This window comes from Belonocnema kinseyi, chromosome 3 (assembly GCF_010883055.1).
Source record: "Belonocnema kinseyi isolate 2016_QV_RU_SX_M_011 chromosome 3, B_treatae_v1, whole genome shotgun sequence".
Classification (NCBI taxonomy): domain Eukaryota; kingdom Metazoa; phylum Arthropoda; class Insecta; order Hymenoptera; family Cynipidae; genus Belonocnema; species Belonocnema kinseyi.
The window spans coordinates 11,854,717-11,875,344 of NC_046659.1; the positions used below are offsets into that span (position 1 = coordinate 11,854,717).

The 20,628-nt window shown below is 34.2% G+C and overlaps 1 protein-coding gene across 4 annotated transcripts in view; it reads left to right on the forward strand.

Annotated features, from left to right (window-relative positions):
- LOC117168712 (probable inactive serine/threonine-protein kinase bub1) overlaps window positions 1-20,628 on the forward strand; it is a 244,950-nt gene that overhangs the window by 171,454 nt on the left and 52,868 nt on the right. For all 4 annotated transcript variants that reach the window (XM_033354424.1, XM_033354422.1, XM_033354423.1 and 1 more), the window contains 4 exons: window positions 18,289-19,142; window positions 19,267-19,442; window positions 19,580-20,008; window positions 20,108-20,283. In XM_033354424.1, coding sequence (XP_033210315.1) covers window positions 18,289-19,142; window positions 19,267-19,442; window positions 19,580-20,008; window positions 20,108-20,283 — 1,635 coding nt within the window. The remainder of the gene's footprint in view (window positions 1-18,288; window positions 19,143-19,266; window positions 19,443-19,579; window positions 20,009-20,107; window positions 20,284-20,628) is intronic.

A 20,628-nucleotide genomic window follows, 5' to 3' on the forward strand; every position in this document is an offset into this window, starting at 1 on the left:
AGGAAACTCTAGTCGGGAGAAGAGCTGTTTATGACGCAGTCACTACCCTTGGTGGAGTCGAAGAATTCAATGTTACCAAAGAAGTCATTCTCGCAGCGCGAAGTGCGTACTCTCGTTTTAAAGAAGCAGCTGAGGAGCACCGAAAACAAGCCGAATCTCAGAATACGGCAGCAGCTAAGAAAAGGCTTTTGAATCTGAAAGTAAAGGAACTAGAAGTCAAGAGGGCCAGGGCAATAGAAGGAGTTCAAAAAGAAGTCGACTCATTAAATGATGAAATTCAAGTGTTGCAAAAAATGTCTTCCTGATTTTATTTTATGTGTTTTTTATTTTACGATTTGTTCTGTGATTGGAAAATTTACATCTGTGCTAATTCGTGCCAAAGAATAATGTAATTTTCAAGTAGAATATATTTAAAAAGTTTTTTTTATGCGAACGACTCCGTTATTAAATAATAATAAGCACAGTAACAGGCTAACAGACTGTTAAAAAATTGAGAAGTGATCAGAGAATTTCAATTTTCGTTCAAGGAAAATTCAGGGAAAAATCAGGGAATTTCGAAATCCTTCTTTACTCGCCACCCTGGAGTTGGACTACCCAACCCACAAAATCTATGAACCGGCTGGGAATTGATAGAAGTCTTTTATTCTATTTAAAATCACACTGAACCCGGATTTTAAATCGATGGGTCAGAGAAATGACGTTGCTGTCAGGTAAAATAGAAATTGATATGTTTTAATATTATTTTGAAAGCACTTCTTAATATCAGTATAAATATTTTTCAAATTTATCTAGTCTTTAAAAATAGAATTCGATTCTTAGTTTTTTATTTGTGCTTATTTATTTATGTATTGATAATTTGGATACATGCCCTTTACTTAATTAATCCATACTGCCATGTAAAGCGAATTCTTCTGGCTTGTTTAACTATTTTGCTTGCATTATTGAAACCTTATTCGCTTTTGTAATACTTTCCTATCAGGGAAATTCGACTAAATGTCACGGAAATGTAAGGAAAATTAAAAAAATCAACCTTGTGGCCACCCTGCCTAAACTTTCGCCACCTACTGAACCATCTAAACATTTTTCACGAATCTTCTACGTCTGCACAGACTATATCCTCCACGATATTCATAATATTACGTTATAACTTAATCCGCGTAACTCACAGACGACCTGTCGTATTGAGTCACAGTAACGCCTGCGCTTAACCCATCATGATTGACCATAAAATCTAGTTGACGAGCCGCCTACCTTTATCCCTAAAACTCTATTTTTCATTATTTACAAAACCTAGGCTGACCATAATTGATTTTCGAAAAGTAGGATAGAACGTTTTGAAAAATAAGGACAAAGTATAACAAAAATTTATTTAAAGAAGAGAACCAAGCAGGACGTAAAGTTTAAAAAAGATAACAAAGTAGTGCAGAAAAGTTAGAAAAAACGAGTAAAAAGCAGGACAAATTAGTTGGAAACCAGGAAAAAGTAGGGTATAGTAGAATACAAATGATTAAATAAAGGAGAGATTTTTCAAACGTATTTGTCAAACCTGATGCATTCTGATCAATATCACAAATGCACACATATATATTTTTCGTATAGTAGAAATGTTTAATAGTAAAAAAACCTGTAGGACAACTTACAGAAGCCCTAAAACGAGGACATGTCCGGGGAAACTCAGACGGATGGTCACCCTAACAAAACCGATAAACACAGCTGGTCCTTCTAAGTGTCACAAATACTTCCAAACGTAGAGTCACGTTCTGTTTTCATACACACAGACTTTGTCGCGTAAAAAAATTAGCTCTGAATTTTATTTTATTCCACGTCAGCCTCAGCCCACGAGCTGACGACAAGTTGGTCTTTATTTTCAAAGTTAATTTTCACACTAAAAATGTAATTTTCCATCTCATGCAATTTAAAACTGCATATTTACTGTTAAAACAATTTAGAAGTTTTCTAATGTTTTTGTAGGGTAAGAACACCAGTCGTGAGCACTGGCAACAGTCCCTGAAAATCATAGTCGCAATCTTCAGTCTAATTCGCGACTGCGCGATCTATTCCGGAAAACTTCGATCAATCCAAATCAGATTTACTACCGAAGATTTAATTTTCCACATACGACTTGTCGGTTTACACGTTTTTTCAGATATGTCTTCCTTACTGAAAGTAGCGGTGGGGAACGTCGCAAAAAAAACTTTTAAGTTCTGGAACTTAAAAGTACCCGAAAGTTTACGTTGTTCTTGTATGTTCGCGCCTTACGCAATGTTGTTTGTCGTACTCATGGAGAATATTCAAAATGATCCTGAAGACTAGTACATTGATTTCACGAAAAACGAGCACGTTTGTAGATGATGTACACTTGGGTGGTTTAAAAATGTTGCGGAATTTTTTTTCTCGAATTCCTATGCATGTTGCCCGAAATAGTGTTCGAATTCACACAAAAATAAGTCCATTTTTTGTCTGTTAAAAAAAAAACGATATTTAGAGGTGGCAGCGCAAGCCCCGTGATGTTTAACAGGTATATACCATAAAAAGGTGTTTTTGTAAATTTTATTGAGAATCATCAATGTTAACTGAATCAAGTTTAAAATCAATATTTGCATATGATAGCATTATTCATAGAATATGAATGAAATATTACTTTTTAAATTTCACCCTCATAAGTCTGTTTTATAGAGTATCAAAAATCCACATAAGTAAAAAATTGGGTTTTGCGAGCTTTTACGATGATTATGATTTTTTGCGTTTTTTTAAATGCAAATTCTTCAAAACACATGAAATACTACTTTATACTGATAATTATATATTTCATAAATTATTCAAACAATTTTATACTGTTTTTAGCAATATTCTGTCAGAATAGAGTTAGAATGTCGCGGTTTCTTCAAAAAATTCCCTTTTTCTACCATTTTCGAATTAGTGTCATGTAATACTTAATTAATGTTAACAACAATATATATCTTATCCTTACTTTTGACTGTTTTGTGGGTCCGTGGCCTAAACCTGTTAACTGGTATTTTTTCGAAATTGATTTTTATTGTATTTTCTGTAACATTTTTTATATGCAGTTAATATCCAGCAAACGAAATCGCAAAATTCATTTTACTTATTTTTTAAAATAAATTCTCGGAAATCGTATTTTGCTATCTACAGCATAGGTTCACGGAACAATATTTTTTCGCCATGTAAAATTTCTGAAATGTCAGTTAACAGGTCTACAGTGCGGACCCTTCAGTTATAGATCGTGATAAGAACCGAGTGAGCGAGTGATCAATGGCGAGAGAGTTCATGAGAGAGAGAGAACACAACGGTATCCTATTATATAACCATTAATTACAAATGTTTATGCTTCTAATCTATGCGACTTCCGTTTTCTTTTTCTTTCACTTCCCTAATACCTCAATTTTACTATTTTTTACATCCAGTCTTTTATTCTTTCTCAATCGCTCATCTAGCTTCATCCAAATTAATAATCCACCCTTCCAGCAATCCATCCTCTCCTAGAATCTTTACCACATTCACAAATTCTTCACTTCCTGTTTATTTTCTTTTACCAATATATCCCTTCCATTACCTATTTCCCAATCTAAATCTTGCTACTCTGGTCTTCCCTCTTTCTCTTTCCGTTTTCAATCATCCTCCATCCTTCTACCAATTGTCCCTTCCTCCTTTTTTCCCATTCTCCATAGTTTACTACAGTCCCGTCTTCCATATCTCTATCATTAAAGAACTCCCTCCTTTCTTCTCATCTCGTCAATTCTATCACCTTCATGAAACACGTTCTCGCTAAATCCCCTCCCTGTCCCTCCCTCAGCTTTCGTCTCGAATGTCAATGTTTAATTCCATGCACTTAACTAATCGGAAATATTCTTATTATATTAAAAGCGGGGTGTTTCAGGTTTCAATCATGTGCAAAACTACTCTTGCAATAAAAAATTCTACCAACAAGTCTCAGGAGCAACAATGGGATATCCAATTTGACCTGTAATAGCCAACATCTTCATAGAACATCTAGAAACTAAAATCTATAACCAATCCAAACTTAAACTGAAATTTTGGTGCCGTTGCGTTGATGACACTATTTTTATCTGGAGATATGGTTTAGATGATCTACACAAGTTTTCCGGTCTCAAACCTACATTTCCTACATACATCCTTGCACCACCAACCATCTCATAAACAATCGGTCAGCAACTTCCTTGTATACAGAGCTGTCTCCATAACACATAAAGATATCTTTGTTAAGAACGATTACACAAATAAACATATTGATAAAGCAATATGAAAATACACTCAAAAAGAAGTCAACACAACCTACGAAAGAAACAGAGAGAAAAACGACCACCATCCTGACCCTGCATTTAAGCTTTCACAGAGCAAATACGGAAAATTCTCAACAATAATAATATCCAAACTAGAAATAAACCTCTTGCGAAAATAGGACAACTTCTAAACAACCCCAAAGACAAAAAGGCACCTGTCAGTGATCTTGGAGCATATAAAATCCCTTGCTCTTGTAGCATAGTCTATGTGAGTCGTAAAAAGAATGACCGATTTAATATAATTTCGTGGCACTTTGATCACTTTTAAGGCATTCAAATAGACTCGAATCTCTCTCTCTCTCTCTTTGAAATGAGGATAACTGTCCATATCAACAGACTGACGGCGGGGAGAAAAGGACTGTGATCTTCTGGGGACCAGAAAAGATCAGTGTAAGACCCCTTAAGACTGGTCTGTACCAGGCTACATTGTAGTCTTAAGTTGGTCCTTTTTCACAAGGGAAGGAACATGCAAGTAAAGTCAGGCTAACATATTTCACGTAATCAACATTGGCTGAGTATCATATCGAAACAGGACATAACATTTTATTTGACAAAACAATCCTCATCGCAAAAACACACAGTATTTTTCCAAGAAAACGAAGAGAAGCAATCGAAATATTAAAATACATTTATAACATCAATAGGAACAATGTATATAGGAAATGCCAATGCGATTTGGCTTTCCGTCCTTCCGGGTTTAAAAAATGACTTCATTGGCCAATCAGGTGCAAGCAGTCTCCACGGTGGAGCCCACTGGCAATGCAAAGGCATCGTAGACAGTATATATAAGAACAACATAACCTGAAACTTTAGTATAAGGTTAGGCGTAAAGAAGTAAACTGCAGTGTTCACGAAACGTCAGAAACATTCGTATTTTTACACACGATTGAAACCCGAAACACCTCCTTTTTATTGTGATGAATCATCGTGAAAGCATTATATCTATCATTAATATTTTTGTTTTGAATTAACTATTAATTTTCCTCTATATGAATCAATGCTTTTGTGGAACAGAATGATCGTAATGTCGCCTGTCGGCCGACGGATTAATTCCACCCGCCAAGTGGAACCATAAGCGACAACAGCTTCTACTGTAAAAGTTGGAGATTCGGAAAAGGCTGGTATCAAATAACCACATTTTCTTTCTCCGATTTTTTAACCTTCTTTTTTCTGTTTCCCCTATCTGTTTCATTACTCCTGCTGCTTCTTTTATCCTTTCTTTTATATGAGCTTTATTATTTGCATTTGTTCAAACAATTTATCATTATTGATAATAATATTCAGTTTTGATAATACCAGAAAGTTGCCATTTTTTCTGAAATTTTAAACTATTTGTCTACTTTTCACTTGGAGGGAATTACTAATCAATTGAATTTAGTAAAAATATTTATTGAAGCAAATAATTATTATTTATAACTAATTTCTTCTTTATTAATGCTAAATAGTTGTGGCTTCTTCTGAATTGTTTAATTTGTTATACACTTTTTACCTAATAAAGTAATTCATAATGCAAGTTAACAAACACAATGGTTTAAACAACTTATTATTGTTTATAACTATTTTCTCTTAGGTAAGTGCTAAAAAGTTATGGTTTTGTCTGAACTCTTAAACTTTTTATTCCCTTTTCATTTAGTGAGGTAATATTTATTACAAGTTTAAAAGCATGCTTATTTGAACAATTGCTTATTATTTATAATTATATTCTCTTAAAAAAAAGTTGAAGTTTTTTTTGAAATTTTTAACTTTGCTTTGCTTTTTTAGTTATGAACAAATAATAAATAAAGATTAAAGAGAATCTTATTTTAAACAGTCACTTTTTTTGTGAATAGAATTTTATCAAATGTAACAGATATTTGGTAAAATAATATCTGACTTTAACTTCCTTCTTACTGAAGATGAAAGTCAGAAACAATATTTACTGCAATTGTTATCAACAGAGGAGAGGAAGCCATTTCCTGATTGCAGTAAATCTACCTTGTCCTGTGAGATGTTATAATTAATTTATTATTTGTATGAGACTTCTTTAATCTTTATATATGTTTATTATCAATTAGACGTGTTTTCTTTGTGATTAATTTTGACGATTAAAAACAAAATAATAACATTAAGAACTATTTCATTTTGGAAATTTTGCAGCCGCACATTTTTTTCCTTAAGTCAATTTTAAAAAATGATGCAAAATATTATTTTTATGTCTCAATAGTTGAAGAGACTTTTAATTAATTAAGAAAGGGTGAATAAATATTGACATGTTAGAAATACATGAAGACAGTGTACGGAATAAACGATGACAAACAACGGTTGGTTTTTCATTGAAACTACTTATGAGGAAGCGCGAAAATAAGTTCAAATTAAAAGTAAGAAATGTAGCTAAAAAGTTAATTAGATAAATAGCACCAGATCAATTTTCAAAGGAATCACTGTCTTTATGCTTCAGCAAATAATTATCTAAAGTATTTGTGTTTTAAAATGAACGTTGATTTTAAGTTTTGTAAGTGAATTCCTTAACCATTAATATAAACTCCCAATGTCAGGTAAAGTTAGATTCAAATTAAATCTGTTATAACTATTACTCCATTTTTTACTACTTTGATAACTGTTATTGTAAATCTCATGAATGGTTCTGAAATAATGTCGTTTAGTAACTCAAGTGGATAGACATTAAATACTAAAGTTCTTTTCAATTAATTTATATATTCTTTTCTGAATTGCATATTACTTAATTTAACACATCTATCTACAAAGCCATTTATTAAATCAATTTTTGTGACAACATAAATGTTTTGAATTATAGTTTAAGTATCTACCAGACCAAGAAGGTTTTTTGTACCTATTAGTTAATAAATCACCATTTGTAGTTTTTATAATTAGCAAATCAAGATAGTTAATACATTATTAATCTCACATTCATATGTGAAATTTATACATTCTTCAATACTCTTAAATGTATTTAAGAAAACTTCAAACTTGTCGGTAGGAACCATAGTTAAATTGTCATCAACATAAGTTTTGTACAATATCGGTGTGAAATTTAATAATTGTGGAGTTCTTTTTTCAATATCTTTTAACACAAAATCAAAAACAACTGGAGATAAAGGTGAACCCATAGGACAACCCGCAATTTGTTTGTAAAATTTATTATCAAACGAGAAAACAGTACCATTAATGATCGTTCTGGTAGCTACCGGAATTTCATTTTTTGTTAAGTTATAATTTAAATCAAGTTTTTCTTCAATGCAATCTAAAGAAAGATCTATTGGGATGCTGTCGAACAGAAACACAACATCTAAAGAAACTATTTAATGCATTTTTGGTACATTAATATTTTTTAAAGAGGCTTTAAGTTCCCAACTAATTTTTGCAAACAAGCTAGTATTAATAGAAACTGGCTTTAGAATATTTGAAATATACTTTGATGAATTGTAAGTGAGAGAACCAGCAGTAGAAATTTATTATTTTTATTTTCTCATCTAGTAGCTATGGCATTACATTTATTTTCTATAGCTGGAACCATAGTAGTTTTAATATTCCTGCATAAAATATCATTTTATTTGGTGCAACCGTTAAGTTACCTTCATTAGCCTCTACAAAAATTAAATCTTTGTGATTCTTGTGAAAATTTTCAACTAACTGAACAGATTTTTCGAAATATAAAAATTTATTATTATTTTTGTGATTTGAGACTATTTGAGTGGCAGTTTTTGGAATATTAAATTTGAAATCTTCATTAATATTTTCAATAGAATTTCCAATATTTGCAACCAAACTATTGATAGGAATTTTATTCACATTTAAAGGCTCTCCAAATTTGTTACCTAAAGCAAAAATTTTCGGGACATCATCAGAAATTTCAAGCGTTGATAAATTCTTAAAACATTTGTTCAATTTATAATTAGTTATTTTTATATTGAAATCTAAAGACTTGCATCTTAATAAAAGAAACTTTTCTATACAATCATCTCGTTTGGAGTATTTTAGATCTCAGAGACTTAACTCTTGCGAATCAAAAAACTTATTAATAGAGCCATCAGATATGACTCTTGAAAACCGATATTTTAAGTAATTGAAAACCCGACTTAATGTTTGAATATTTTCTACAGTGTTTTCAATCTCTGAAGGTAGAGATTTTGTTTGAAAATTCAATGTAGTTTTTTTGTAATTTTGAAATCAATTTATAATTTAAGTTAGTTACATCAAATTTACTTAAATTTTGTTCAATGTGTGTTGGGAATAAGGCATTTTTCGAACGCGGAATTTAATTGATTAATTATCTGTGTTAGAAAAAATGTTTTTTGGATCAATTTTATTTTAATTTATGTGGATCTTAAAACATGAAGAAAAATCTATGATTTAAAATTCATCAATATTTTCAGTAAAAGAAAGGATTAACTTGGTTTCAAATCATTATACAGTAATAAATTGTTTTAACAACTATATTGATTAATTTGCATTATTTATTACATTGCTTAGTAAAAAGTTAAAATTTTTAGAAGAAACCGAAACTATCTAGAATTAATCAAGCAGAAAATAGTTATAAGCTATGATAATTTGTTTAAAAATTATTTAACCGCAAGTTTTTGGCATTATTCAAATTGAATGTTAATAATAATTATTATTATTATACATTGTTGAAACATTCAATTTCTTAACTTTAATTAATCATTTACCTAACTGTAACTGAAATTGGACAAAAAGTGGAAATTTTTGGAAAAACTGCTATTTTCTGTCATTCTGAGCGAATATTGTCACCAATAATAAGAAAGTGTTTAAAAATATTTTTTTATTAACATTAATTGAGTACTACGGCACTCTGATTGCAAATTTTATAAAAAGTGCAATTTTCTTGAAGAAACTGACTTTCTTTTGGGACCCCCAATAAAACAGACTTATGGGCTTGATATTTTAAAAGTAATATTTCATTCATATTCTATGGCTAATTCGGAAGACAAATTTTGAGTTTCAACTCGATTCAGCTAATATTGGCGATTCTTAATCAAATTTTACAAAAGCTGCTTTTTAATGGGAAATCCGTGTTACAGTACATGGGACTTGCGCCACCTCTAAATAAATTTTTTTTTTAATGGATTTATTTTTGAGATGTATCGAACACATTTCCGGTCCATATGCATATTAATTTGACCGCGTTTTGACAGAACATTTGTTAGATAAAAGTAATTGAAGTTCAAGCGAAAAAACATGATAAATCCATCTTTTGAAAGAAAAAGAAAATTACGCATTTTTTTAGTATATTCAAGACTCGAAGAATATCTTTGTTGACCCTTGTTTTATAAAAAAATGGTATCATTTTATAATCTCGCTTTAAAAATTGTCTTAACTTATTTATATTTATTTAACGGCAGCTCACAACATACATGTATGCCACTTAATATTAGCGGCGATATTTGTTTAGGTGAAAAGACCTGTACAATGGGGTTGAATTAAAGAATAACCAATTCTATTACACTATTAACACAATGTACACAATTATTTACATTACGGGGAAATTAAAAAAAGCCCTAACTTTTTGTACACTGGACAAGTATTTAGCGACACGCAATAATTCTGTTTTATCCGGGGAATTCAGGAGCGAAATCCAGAAAGGACCAGAGACTGTAAGGCCTACCGCAGACCCAAAACAATCCTTTGTAGCATCCCCATACATAGGGCATTCTGCCAATAAATGAAACAGACTCTCTTCCACTCCCAGATTGAAGATTGTGCAGAGTGTCCTCGTAGTGAACCCAAAAAGAAGATCCCGCAATGAGAATCTACCTCTTATGTCTCCCATAAGACGCTCCTGAGCAAGAAGTCTAACGTATCTAAATGGCAATCCACCATAAAGGCACTGCTGTCCCATGGGAATGATCTCTAGGTATGGCAGCAACTGAAGAGATGATGTCTAACTCAGCCTGTATAGGTGCGCATCTCTAAGATAGGCCTCAAGTTTCGCGAGGATTAAATTCTTGTTCTGTAAGCGTACCAAGTCCAATCCGCGCCAAAAGGCCTCTATTCCACACAACGTAAAAAGATGTCTTAGCTGCAGGACCCAATTAAACATGGGAACTGCACTACCCGAGTCTGAAAGGACCTGTAGACGTTTTAAACAGACTTAAGGAAGCCTTTCTTCACCCATACTTAAAATATTCTCTAGGCAACTTAAGACCTTCTTTAATATGTTGCATGCTAGTGGAGCACGGCCTAGTTCCAGTCTCAACGCGTAACCTGGGGTATGTGATGTCGTAATAAAGGACGCTTGATATAAGGCTGACTTGAACCCTCGAAGGACTTGCAAAGATGAACCCACGGCTATCTTGGCGACAGTAACACTTTTTTGTAGGCTAAAGAAAAGGTACCAGAACTTCTATATAGCTTGTTCAGGCAAATATATTTCCAGACCATATCCAATTGAGTGCCATCAAACGTAAAATTTGGCATTAACGGTGGTCTACCCCTATGAAAAACCATGGCCTTGGTCTTGGATGTATTGACTTTCAAATAATTCAACCTGTAATATTCAGTAATAGCATTACTTTTTTTCTTTAGATAAAGCCTAGAGTAAGCACTTACAACTATATCATCAACATATGCCAAAAGAATAACCTCACTCAGGTGATCGATTGAAATTATCCTGAGGCCACGAGTCAGCAAAAAATTTTCGATATCCACGATTGTTAACATGTAGGAAACTCGGCTAAGGAGCTTACTCTGAAGGACTCCGCATTTCATGCCAGCTGGGGACGTGATGCCCTCTGGAGTGCCCGAATAAATTTTGTGCTGACACCTAGGCTCAATAATTTTTGCCAGAGCAGATCATGGTTGACTGAAGGGAAGGCCCTTTTGAAGTAAAGAAACCACGCCTAAACCTTACGAACAGGAGTGGAGAGATGAATCTGTACGATGGACTTTAAAACAAAGATATGATCCATACAACCTGTGGCCGCCCTAAAATCCGCCTAAAATTCTGGCAAACACTCACACTCATTCATCCATGCCACCAACCTGTGCAGCAGGATCTGCGTAAATATTTTAGCAATAACTTCTACTACAGCAATGTCTCTATATGAGGCTGGATCCTTTTTGTCATTTTTTTTATAATATTATGCACGTAACGATGTTTGCTCACTATGAGGGACCTCCTCATTCTCCCAGACCCTCATAAATAAACATTCAAGGTAATCCACGTCTAAATCCGGAAGCGCTCTTTAAAATTCCGGAGGAATGCTATCTTCACCTGGAGCTTCCCCGGTTTACATTTGCGTATGGCGACAATTATTTCTGCTTTAAAAATCGACACATCCAGGAGAGGTTATGTATTCACGGACCAAGCAAGGTCAAGTTTAATTTTAGGATGGCACAACGGGTTCACGAATGTTTGCTACGTTTACAGGTCTATATAGTTTCCATATTTAGGCCTAATCTTTAAAAAGTTGACTGCCCTCCAGAATTCCACAAAACCCCTGGCTGCTTCAAAAGCATTCTGGAAAGCCTTCTCATAGTTTTCCTTCTTATCGTTCATTAGACATAGGTACGCCTTTTCATTTAAATTATATTTAAGCGTGCTCTCTTGCGCGAATCCAGACACTTTACAAGTGCTTAGGCGTTTTTCTACCTTTTTCTACTGCTAAGACAGGCTCAGTCATACACGGTTTCTTCCCCACAAAAGAAGAAAGTGTTCTAGCAATAATACCCGCACCCGAAGCCGCTTCTTTAATAGAGAATATGAGATTCTCATTTATTGTATGCATCGAGACCGTATTCCAAGATTGAGGAATATCTCCCCCTAGTCTCCCTCCATATCAGTTTCGCACTCGTACTCGTATTCCTCGCCTCAACAGTCCCCCCCCCCCCCCCCCCCCCCCCCCCCCCTACTACTAATTATACATTTGACACGTCTATGCAGATCGGAAGATGATCGGAGCGAATAAAAATAGGAATAATTTTCAAATCTTCAATTATACTGATTAAAGTTAGAGCGTAAGCCGCGAGATCAATAGTACTCCCACTCCCGCAGGACAAGCGAGTGTAGCTTGCCGGCCAGTCACCACTGATCTGCTATTGAGGAAAGCAAATTCATGCACTTTCAAACATTCAACTAAAGCAAGACCCCTTCTACACACGTCACCATCCAACATGGATCTTTCCACAAATGCATTTACCCTCTCTGGGAACGCTTCACAAGGTACCTGGTTCAGATTACCAATACGCGCGTTAAAATCCCCACCCAGAATTACACGAATAAAAGGATATAAATCCTCTAGCCGCGCAAGTAATGACTCTAAGCTTTCGCAAATTAACTCTCTCTCTCCAGCTCCGGTTTGAAATATATCAAGCCGACTATAAATTGTAATAAAGCAAAGGCGCACTTTACAAAGATCGACTTAGGAGATATATCAAGGGCTTCACAAGCATACCGTTTTTGGTTTACAAATATCATTTAACCACCATTTGCTCTACCAAATCTATTTACTTTTGTTGCGTTTGATAAGAAGCATTCATGATAAGGAAGCCAAAAGGAGAAGACTACAGAAGCCACGTTTCACATATGCAAAGCATGTTACTGTCTAAACTAGCCGTTGAGATGTCTCGCAGGTTAGTTAACCCACGAGAGTTTCCAGAGAAAGTCTATGATTGAGCCAGTCCTGATTATTTGGCCTGCTCCAAATGAGGAAGCTGAATCAGACCCATCTCATTTCGGCGGTTTTCCTCTCCGTTTCTTGACGGTATTCCTCGCGTCGAGAAATGTCTCCGTCGCGCTAGGAGGAGAGCCTGTACCCATCGCGTGAATGTCGTCCTTGGATAAGGTTTTTCCGTTGTAAATTAAATCCTTCCCCGTTGTAACAGTTTCCTCTTCGTTTCCCTGAGACTATTTCTCAGTTGTCTCTCTATCTTTGACCTTTCGCTTATCACCGAAAGGCCGATACTCGAAAAGTCCTTACCCCTTTCAAAAACTCGAGACCTTTGTGATGGCGAGCCTAGCCTGATAAAGATGGGTCTAGAACCTGATTTTTTCCCTAAACTGGTGAATGATTCCACTACAACCGACTCCACCTTGGCCTTGGAAAGTACCTCGCGAACGGACAGCATAAGGTCAGCGTTAAGAGGTTCAGTGTCCTTGAGCTTATGCAATATTATCCTTTTTGTACATGCACTCTCCGGAGGAGAAAAACTTCCTCCGTACGTAACTTGACGTAATTTTCACACAATACGGCAGTTTACTGTCAGCTGATTTTGCGTGAGCGACTAATCTCTCACAGCATGAGATATCGGCGGGATATCCCATTTATCTCCTAGGATATCCTGGGCATATCCCAGGAGATCCTAGGGATATCGAAAATAATATCCTACAGAGCGGAAATCTCGATATCCCTGGAATGTCCCAAGGATATCTCAGAATATCCTTAGGATATCCCATTAATGTCCTAAATTGATATGGCAAGGATGTTCCTAAGATATCCCAATTCTATAAGTTAGTATATTACTGGAAATTTAAATATATCTACTGCCGATTATATTTATATTCAATCGTAACAATAAAATAAGAAATAACTTAACAGTATTAGGTATTTTCCGGAGATTTGATACAAAGTACAATATTATAAAATACAATAATTGTAAAGTCGCCTGTAAAGTCACTTTCGTGTGAATTCCATCATGACTGTCAGTGTGCGAAAACTGTCGCATAGTAATAAGTGACACTTTAACAAAAATCAAAAATATCTCGAATATTCGTGCCAAATTATAATAAATTTTCATTTATATTATACAAACCAACACGGTACATATTAGCTTAAATATTTTTTTATCATAAAAACTGATTTTGCCCTTGAAAAGTGCGATCTCTAAACTGCGAAAATTAGATTCTATAGGTACAATAACAGCCAATTTAAAAATTTTTAGAAAGTGACTTAATTAGATAGGATTTTGAAAGAAACCGAATTAGTCTGGGTTCCAAGAGCACTTGAGCATCCATTTTAGGTCCTGATAATTTGATGATTGATTCTTATGCAGAATGTTCTCCTGATTCCGAATATATCGGGTACACATAGCGAATTCCGGGTCGTTTTGTTATTTGACATTTTATGTGTTTTGATAAAAATTGTCATAATAATAAAAAACCATTTCTACAGTACATTTTTTATCATTGATTAATTTTTTTCTGGAATCATACAGAACTAAGAAAATACAGTTGTTTTTGAAATTTTTTCAATCAGGCTATTAGTTTAGTTTTGACAAAATTCTAAATAAATACAAAGTTTTCACGTCTGTGTGGACGAGTGTTAGTAAGAGCATTGAATGGGCAGACAGCGAGGGGGGTCTCGGAAGCGGCAGGCTTTCAATCTAAACCGCAACCACAAAAATTCAAAAAAAAAATCTGCCTCAGCTAGTTCTGTATGATATGAAAACTATCAATTGTATCAACATAAATTATTAACAAAATTTGTGCATATCTCACTTCTTTAAATGGGTATGGAAAAATATTTTCTAAACTTTCATAATTTCCAGAGATGTCATTTTTTATCTAAACACATAGAATGTGAAATAACAACAAAACGACCCGGAATTCGCTACGTGCACCCGATATATTCGGAATCAGTAGAAAATTCTGGACAAGAATCAATCATCAAATCATCAGGACCTAAAATGGATGCTCACTCTCCTCTTCGGATCCCAGACTAAACATTTGAGATTTGTACAAAGTGGTTTTTTTTCAAACTGATGTTTGTAAAGCTGATTGTTTTCAGGCATACAACATACTTTAATAAATATGAATTTCAGAAATATTGGATTCCATTGCCAAAATTGTGTATATCCCACACAGCACATTAAGTGGATATCCTACGGGGCGGAAATATCGATATCCTTGGAATATGCCGAGGATAACCCGGGAGATTTTTGGGATACTTTTCAGGATATCCTATATATTGTCGAGATATCCTAGGTATATGCCAAGGATATCATTTTGTTCTGAGGGATGTTTATTGGAGAGATAGTACGGAGAGGCACTGCAAACACCCACTTCAAACACGGTTTTTACACATAATCAGATGAAATACAATTGCACCAACTGAGCACACGCGAGATCGGCACCCCCGCAACTTGTATGCCGAAAATCAGATCGAGCTCTAGTCAGAAAAATAGAATATTAGCAGAATTATTTGGTGCGACACCAATGTTGACCAGAAGCTAATAGTTTCAGTAATTCGATAATATTGGGTATCAAAATAGATAGTTTCCTCTGTGAGAATCTCTTTTCTAAACAGCATTTCTATAATTATTAATTAACCATTTCGAATCTACTTATCATGTTTTATTCGCTTACTTCCAAATTATTATTTAATATATGGCTCCAAAATTTATTAAATAATTGTTTCATTCCGTTGAATTTACTTTGAGGTAATGTTTCTGCCATGCTTAATATGTTTTGGCGCATGTTCTTCGTGAAGAAACATGCTCATTTTTCATTATTGTACTTTGAACTCCTTTTATCTATTCTTCATGGCCGTGCTAATCGCCGCTTTGGCCTAAACTCAAACATGAGAAATACTTTCATAGAAAAAAACATATATACTATACTTTTGTTATATAAAGTTTCAGCTGCACTAAGGAGGCAAAGTCTTTTTGTGACTCGCATGTTTGTAGCTTTTGTCTAAGGATGCTTAAAATGTAGAGCCTTTTTTCGATACTAAACTACTGGTCTTAAGTTAAAGAAGATCAATTTTGCAGATAATAACCAAAAGGTACTTAATCCACATAGAACAGGATTACCACCATTCTCCAAGTGGTGGGAAGGTTAAACTTTCCACCCCAAGACGTGCATAGGTAGTTTCAAAAGCATATTACTTGCTTTTTAATAACTTGATTTAAATTTTTATAAGGTTTTAAAAAAGAGCTATTTACACACTTTAATCCTATTTTTTTATTTATTTAAAAAATTAACATAGTACAAAAAAAATTTAATTTGCGACATACAAGAAACTCTCACCTTCAGTCCCCCCGTTCTCGGTCTTCCTAGAATTGCTAGCTCACACAGTTTCTCAGGGGAGCAGAACGATATAGGTTGCGACAGTCTTCTTGGTAGGGCCGCAGTCCGCGAGTACTGAGTCAAGTATATTATATTATTATATTTTAGATCATACCAACAAATCACAACTGAAGGGTGGCAGTCCAAAAAATGCTAAAGGATATCTTAGCAACTTTACATGAGAGCGTAAAAAATTCTGTAAAATCGAAATCACCTTTTAAAGACAAAACAAAAGTGCACTCTCGAACTAAAGCATTACTGATTTGAGGCCAAAAAAGTTTGATCAGAAAAAGTTAGCTGGTTTAGAGGAAATGAAAATTAAACAATGTTGATCCAAAAAAGTTATTCAGTTCGAAGGAAATTAAATTTTTATGCTTTTTGCACTTAGCAGTAATTATATGTCATTATTTTTATATTAAATTTGACATGACTTGAAAAAATATAACACTGGTGTTTTAGTTTAAAACATTTGATTTTTTAAATTTTAATTGTTAAGAAATGGGTCAAGTACAGCATGTGCCTTGACACTCTGCCGCATACCAACTTTTTATTACCATAAAAAAATGCCCTTTTAAGCAAATACCTTTAGCAGAATGTGTAATTGATTTATGTAATTTTGGGTCCAATAAACTCATTTTCGTAAAAATGTCCCTTATCACCTTTTGGTCTATCACTCTTCAACTTTCTAAACACGTGTTGATTCATGGCATCTAAAAGTGACAGTTTTGTTGTTTTGGATTTTTCTCTAAATTACTTCTTTAATTTAATTCTAATGTAAAAATATTTGATTTATCTCACTAATTGTAAGAATCTCCCTATAATGTCTTTGCATATTAACTTGGGTAAGATACTATTTTCTTTTAACTATACTGCATTAATTTTCTCTACTTCAAACAAAAACTTTATTCATCAATTATTAAACAAAATTTTTCAATATCTTTTATTTTTCTCACACAGATATTTGAATGTCAGCGTATGCTAACATCCTAATAGAAATTTAGATTGCCATTATGTATTTAAGGAAGTACATAATGAACAACACTGTTAATGAGTTGGTCAATCCCATATAAATTACATTTTTTCGAATTTTTTCACTCTCGAAAATCTATTACAATTTTATTCGTCACTTGAACTAATGTTCAGGTAAATACTTGTGTACAGCTGTTACTCCTCATTCACTAAACATCACTAAATACGCTTATAACACTTATTTCTTATTTTCAATTATTTGTGGTTTAAATCCATTTCCAAAATATCTATACGCCTGCAGCATTTTGACACTAAATGTGTATTCTTATTTATTTAAAAAAATGCTTATAATAAATTTTCTTAACATGCTTTATAAGGGAGCACAAAGAGTCCGAAAGATCGCCTAATTTTAATCAAGTTTTATTTTTTCTTGACCTTTTTCAAGTAAGAACAGGGCTGGGTGTAAGGGAGTCCTCGCGCTCGCACACGAACTTTATGCTCTATCATACCGCAGAGCCGTTTCGAAGTATATACATCTCAAGCTGCGTTCAGTACAAAACTCATTCTTGCGAAAATGATTTGCGCAGCAATTGACCAAACTGATTTTCTTTGCCATTGTTCATTACGACAGACCGGGCAATACAATTGCGATATTGCTATTTATTAAATGCTGTAAAGAGTTAAGTAGTAAGAAACATAATATCTATCGACGTTTACTTACAATTAATTTCAATTACAGAAAAAGTAAATCATAAATATATTTCTTAATTCAAATAACCAGAACAATGAAAAATTACCTATCATGAAATCATTTAAAATCATTATTCATATTTTCACACTTTCTTGGGATACCTTTTAATTTAAAACAAAATATTTAAGATGGTTTTTAAATTTGCTTGTTGTCGAAAATCTCATTGTCTCAAATAGTTAACTGTTTGGCAGCCTCTCTAACTTTCTGATTTTTTTGTGTTACAGCATATTCAACAACAACATCAACAACAAGGCATTCAGTCTACTCACATTCAGTCACATATACATGAACAACAGAATTCACCACATTTGCAGACTTCACACCATCAGTCCCTTATTCACCATTCGTCTCATTCGCAAACACCACATCAACAGCAGCATATTCAAGAACAAACGCAAATTCAGCCACAACACAGTAAAGTACAACTTCACACATCTCAACATATACAAGCGCAACATCATGTTCCTCCGCATCTTCAACCACCGCTTCATTCATCGCAACATCTCCAACATCAGCCTATGCAACACCATCTGCAGCAAGAACAAAACCATTCGCAACAGCAAAATCAGCAGCATATCCAGCAACACCAACACTCTCAACAGCAACAGGACGTTTACAGTAGCGTGGTCGCAGCTAATATCGGATACCAACAATTTCCTGCAAGTTTGCAATCACCGCTGCCATCAATCGAACCTCAGAAACAATTACATTTCACGCCATACACTGATCCGGATCCTGAATCCAACAAATCGTACAAGATGCCTTCTGAACTGCCGTACATAAAGTCTCCTGGAATGAACAGACGAGATCTGAAATTCCTTGAAAGTGCTGAAAACAAGGAAAATGCGATAGCCGTAGATTATAATGGTCCGCTAGAAGAAAGTATGTCTAAACAGGAAGAAAATTTTTACGAAGATGAAACTCTTGGCACTGCACCTTTGGCTGTAGATAATGAAACATGTTTTACGGAGGCGTTTAACGCTCAATTAACTAGCTCAACACCGATTAACCACTTTAAAGATACTTACAGGGTAAAGGAGCGACATCAACTGCCGGGCCAAAGTAGTCAAACTCAGCCGTAAGTTGAATATATACTTTAAACACTCACTGAATAATTTTAAATTGTGAATCGATTTAAACGGGTGAGTGTTTACTTTAATAATTTTTCATTTAAATAAAAAAAAAAAAACGTTTTTATGCAGGATACAGGAGATTCAAGGAGCAGACGGTGAACACAAGTTAAGCGTTATAATGGAGTCAACCAAGGAATACATTTCCAGCAGCTCAGGTAGCAGTGTACATACTCGGACAACAGGTCTAGGCTTTTCAATAACTCGAGATGACCTAGGGACAATTAAGGAACAGTCTAGTAGCCAAGGTGAGTGTTCTAAAGAAACTAGTATGTTTAATTTTACTGAAATTTTGTGTTTAAACAATTGTGCTGTGTTCCTTAGATTAATTAGTTGTACTATTACCATAGCTGAATAAAAGTTTGAAATACTTCTTTTATTTCAGGCACAGTATCCAATGAATCGTTATTAGCAGCGAATCAAGTTTATGATCAAAAAATGAGGGCTGAAATTCAAGCAGTTCACGCTCAGAGTCCGCGAACAATTCAACGCAATGTGGACCAAATTACATCTGAAATCCAAAATAATTGCGACCTTCGAAAATCCATTAGTTTTAAGCTTAACAATGAGTCTAACAAAGACGAGATAAATATCGAAAAAGTAGATTCGATGGAGTGTGAGGAACAAGAACCTATGGAGGAAGTAGAAGATGAAACTTTTGAATTGCCTGAGGGTGATATAAATCCATTTGACAAGAATTTAATTGCTAGTCTTTTACGAAAGATTAAATTCCCACAAAGACACCATGCTGAGGGTCACGTAAGATTAAACTGCAATTTGAACAAATTTGTGCCTTCAACTATGATTACGCTTGGTATGTAAGATATTGTGTAATATGTAGTAATAATTGCGTCAAATTTAGTCGTACAATTTTATTTCTCATAAAACTCAAAGATACTTTTGTGCAATGTAGGTACTGAAGCGTATGATTTAGACAAGTGCCTTGGAAAGGGGACGTATGGGCAAGTATTTAAAGCGATAGATTTGCAAACAAGACAAACAGTCGCTCTTAAAACGCAGAAACCTGCTTGGGTTTGGGAATTCTACATCGCCAGAGAAATAAAGGCTCGTCTGACTAATCCTTACATGGTATGCTTTTTATTTTTAACTGTTTTTAGATTATTTTATTTTATTACTTACATTTACATCCTTTTTGGGCATTTAAGTATAGTGAATCCAACCTTAATCATTTTTTCTTAATTCCTCCTTCCACAGCTGATCGACAGACACTACCCTTTTAACTTAACCCCAATTAGGTCAAATACCTCAACTTTCAATAAGCCTACACGTAATTCTTGATGTACCAAATACTGTGGAGACCCTAAATCCCATACCGGTTAAAGTCGTATTTTTATTAGAAGCGCCTCGAATTCGCCTGAAAGTTTTGTCAGGGGAATGGGAAATTGCAGCTACTGCCCTCGATGCCTTGAGAAT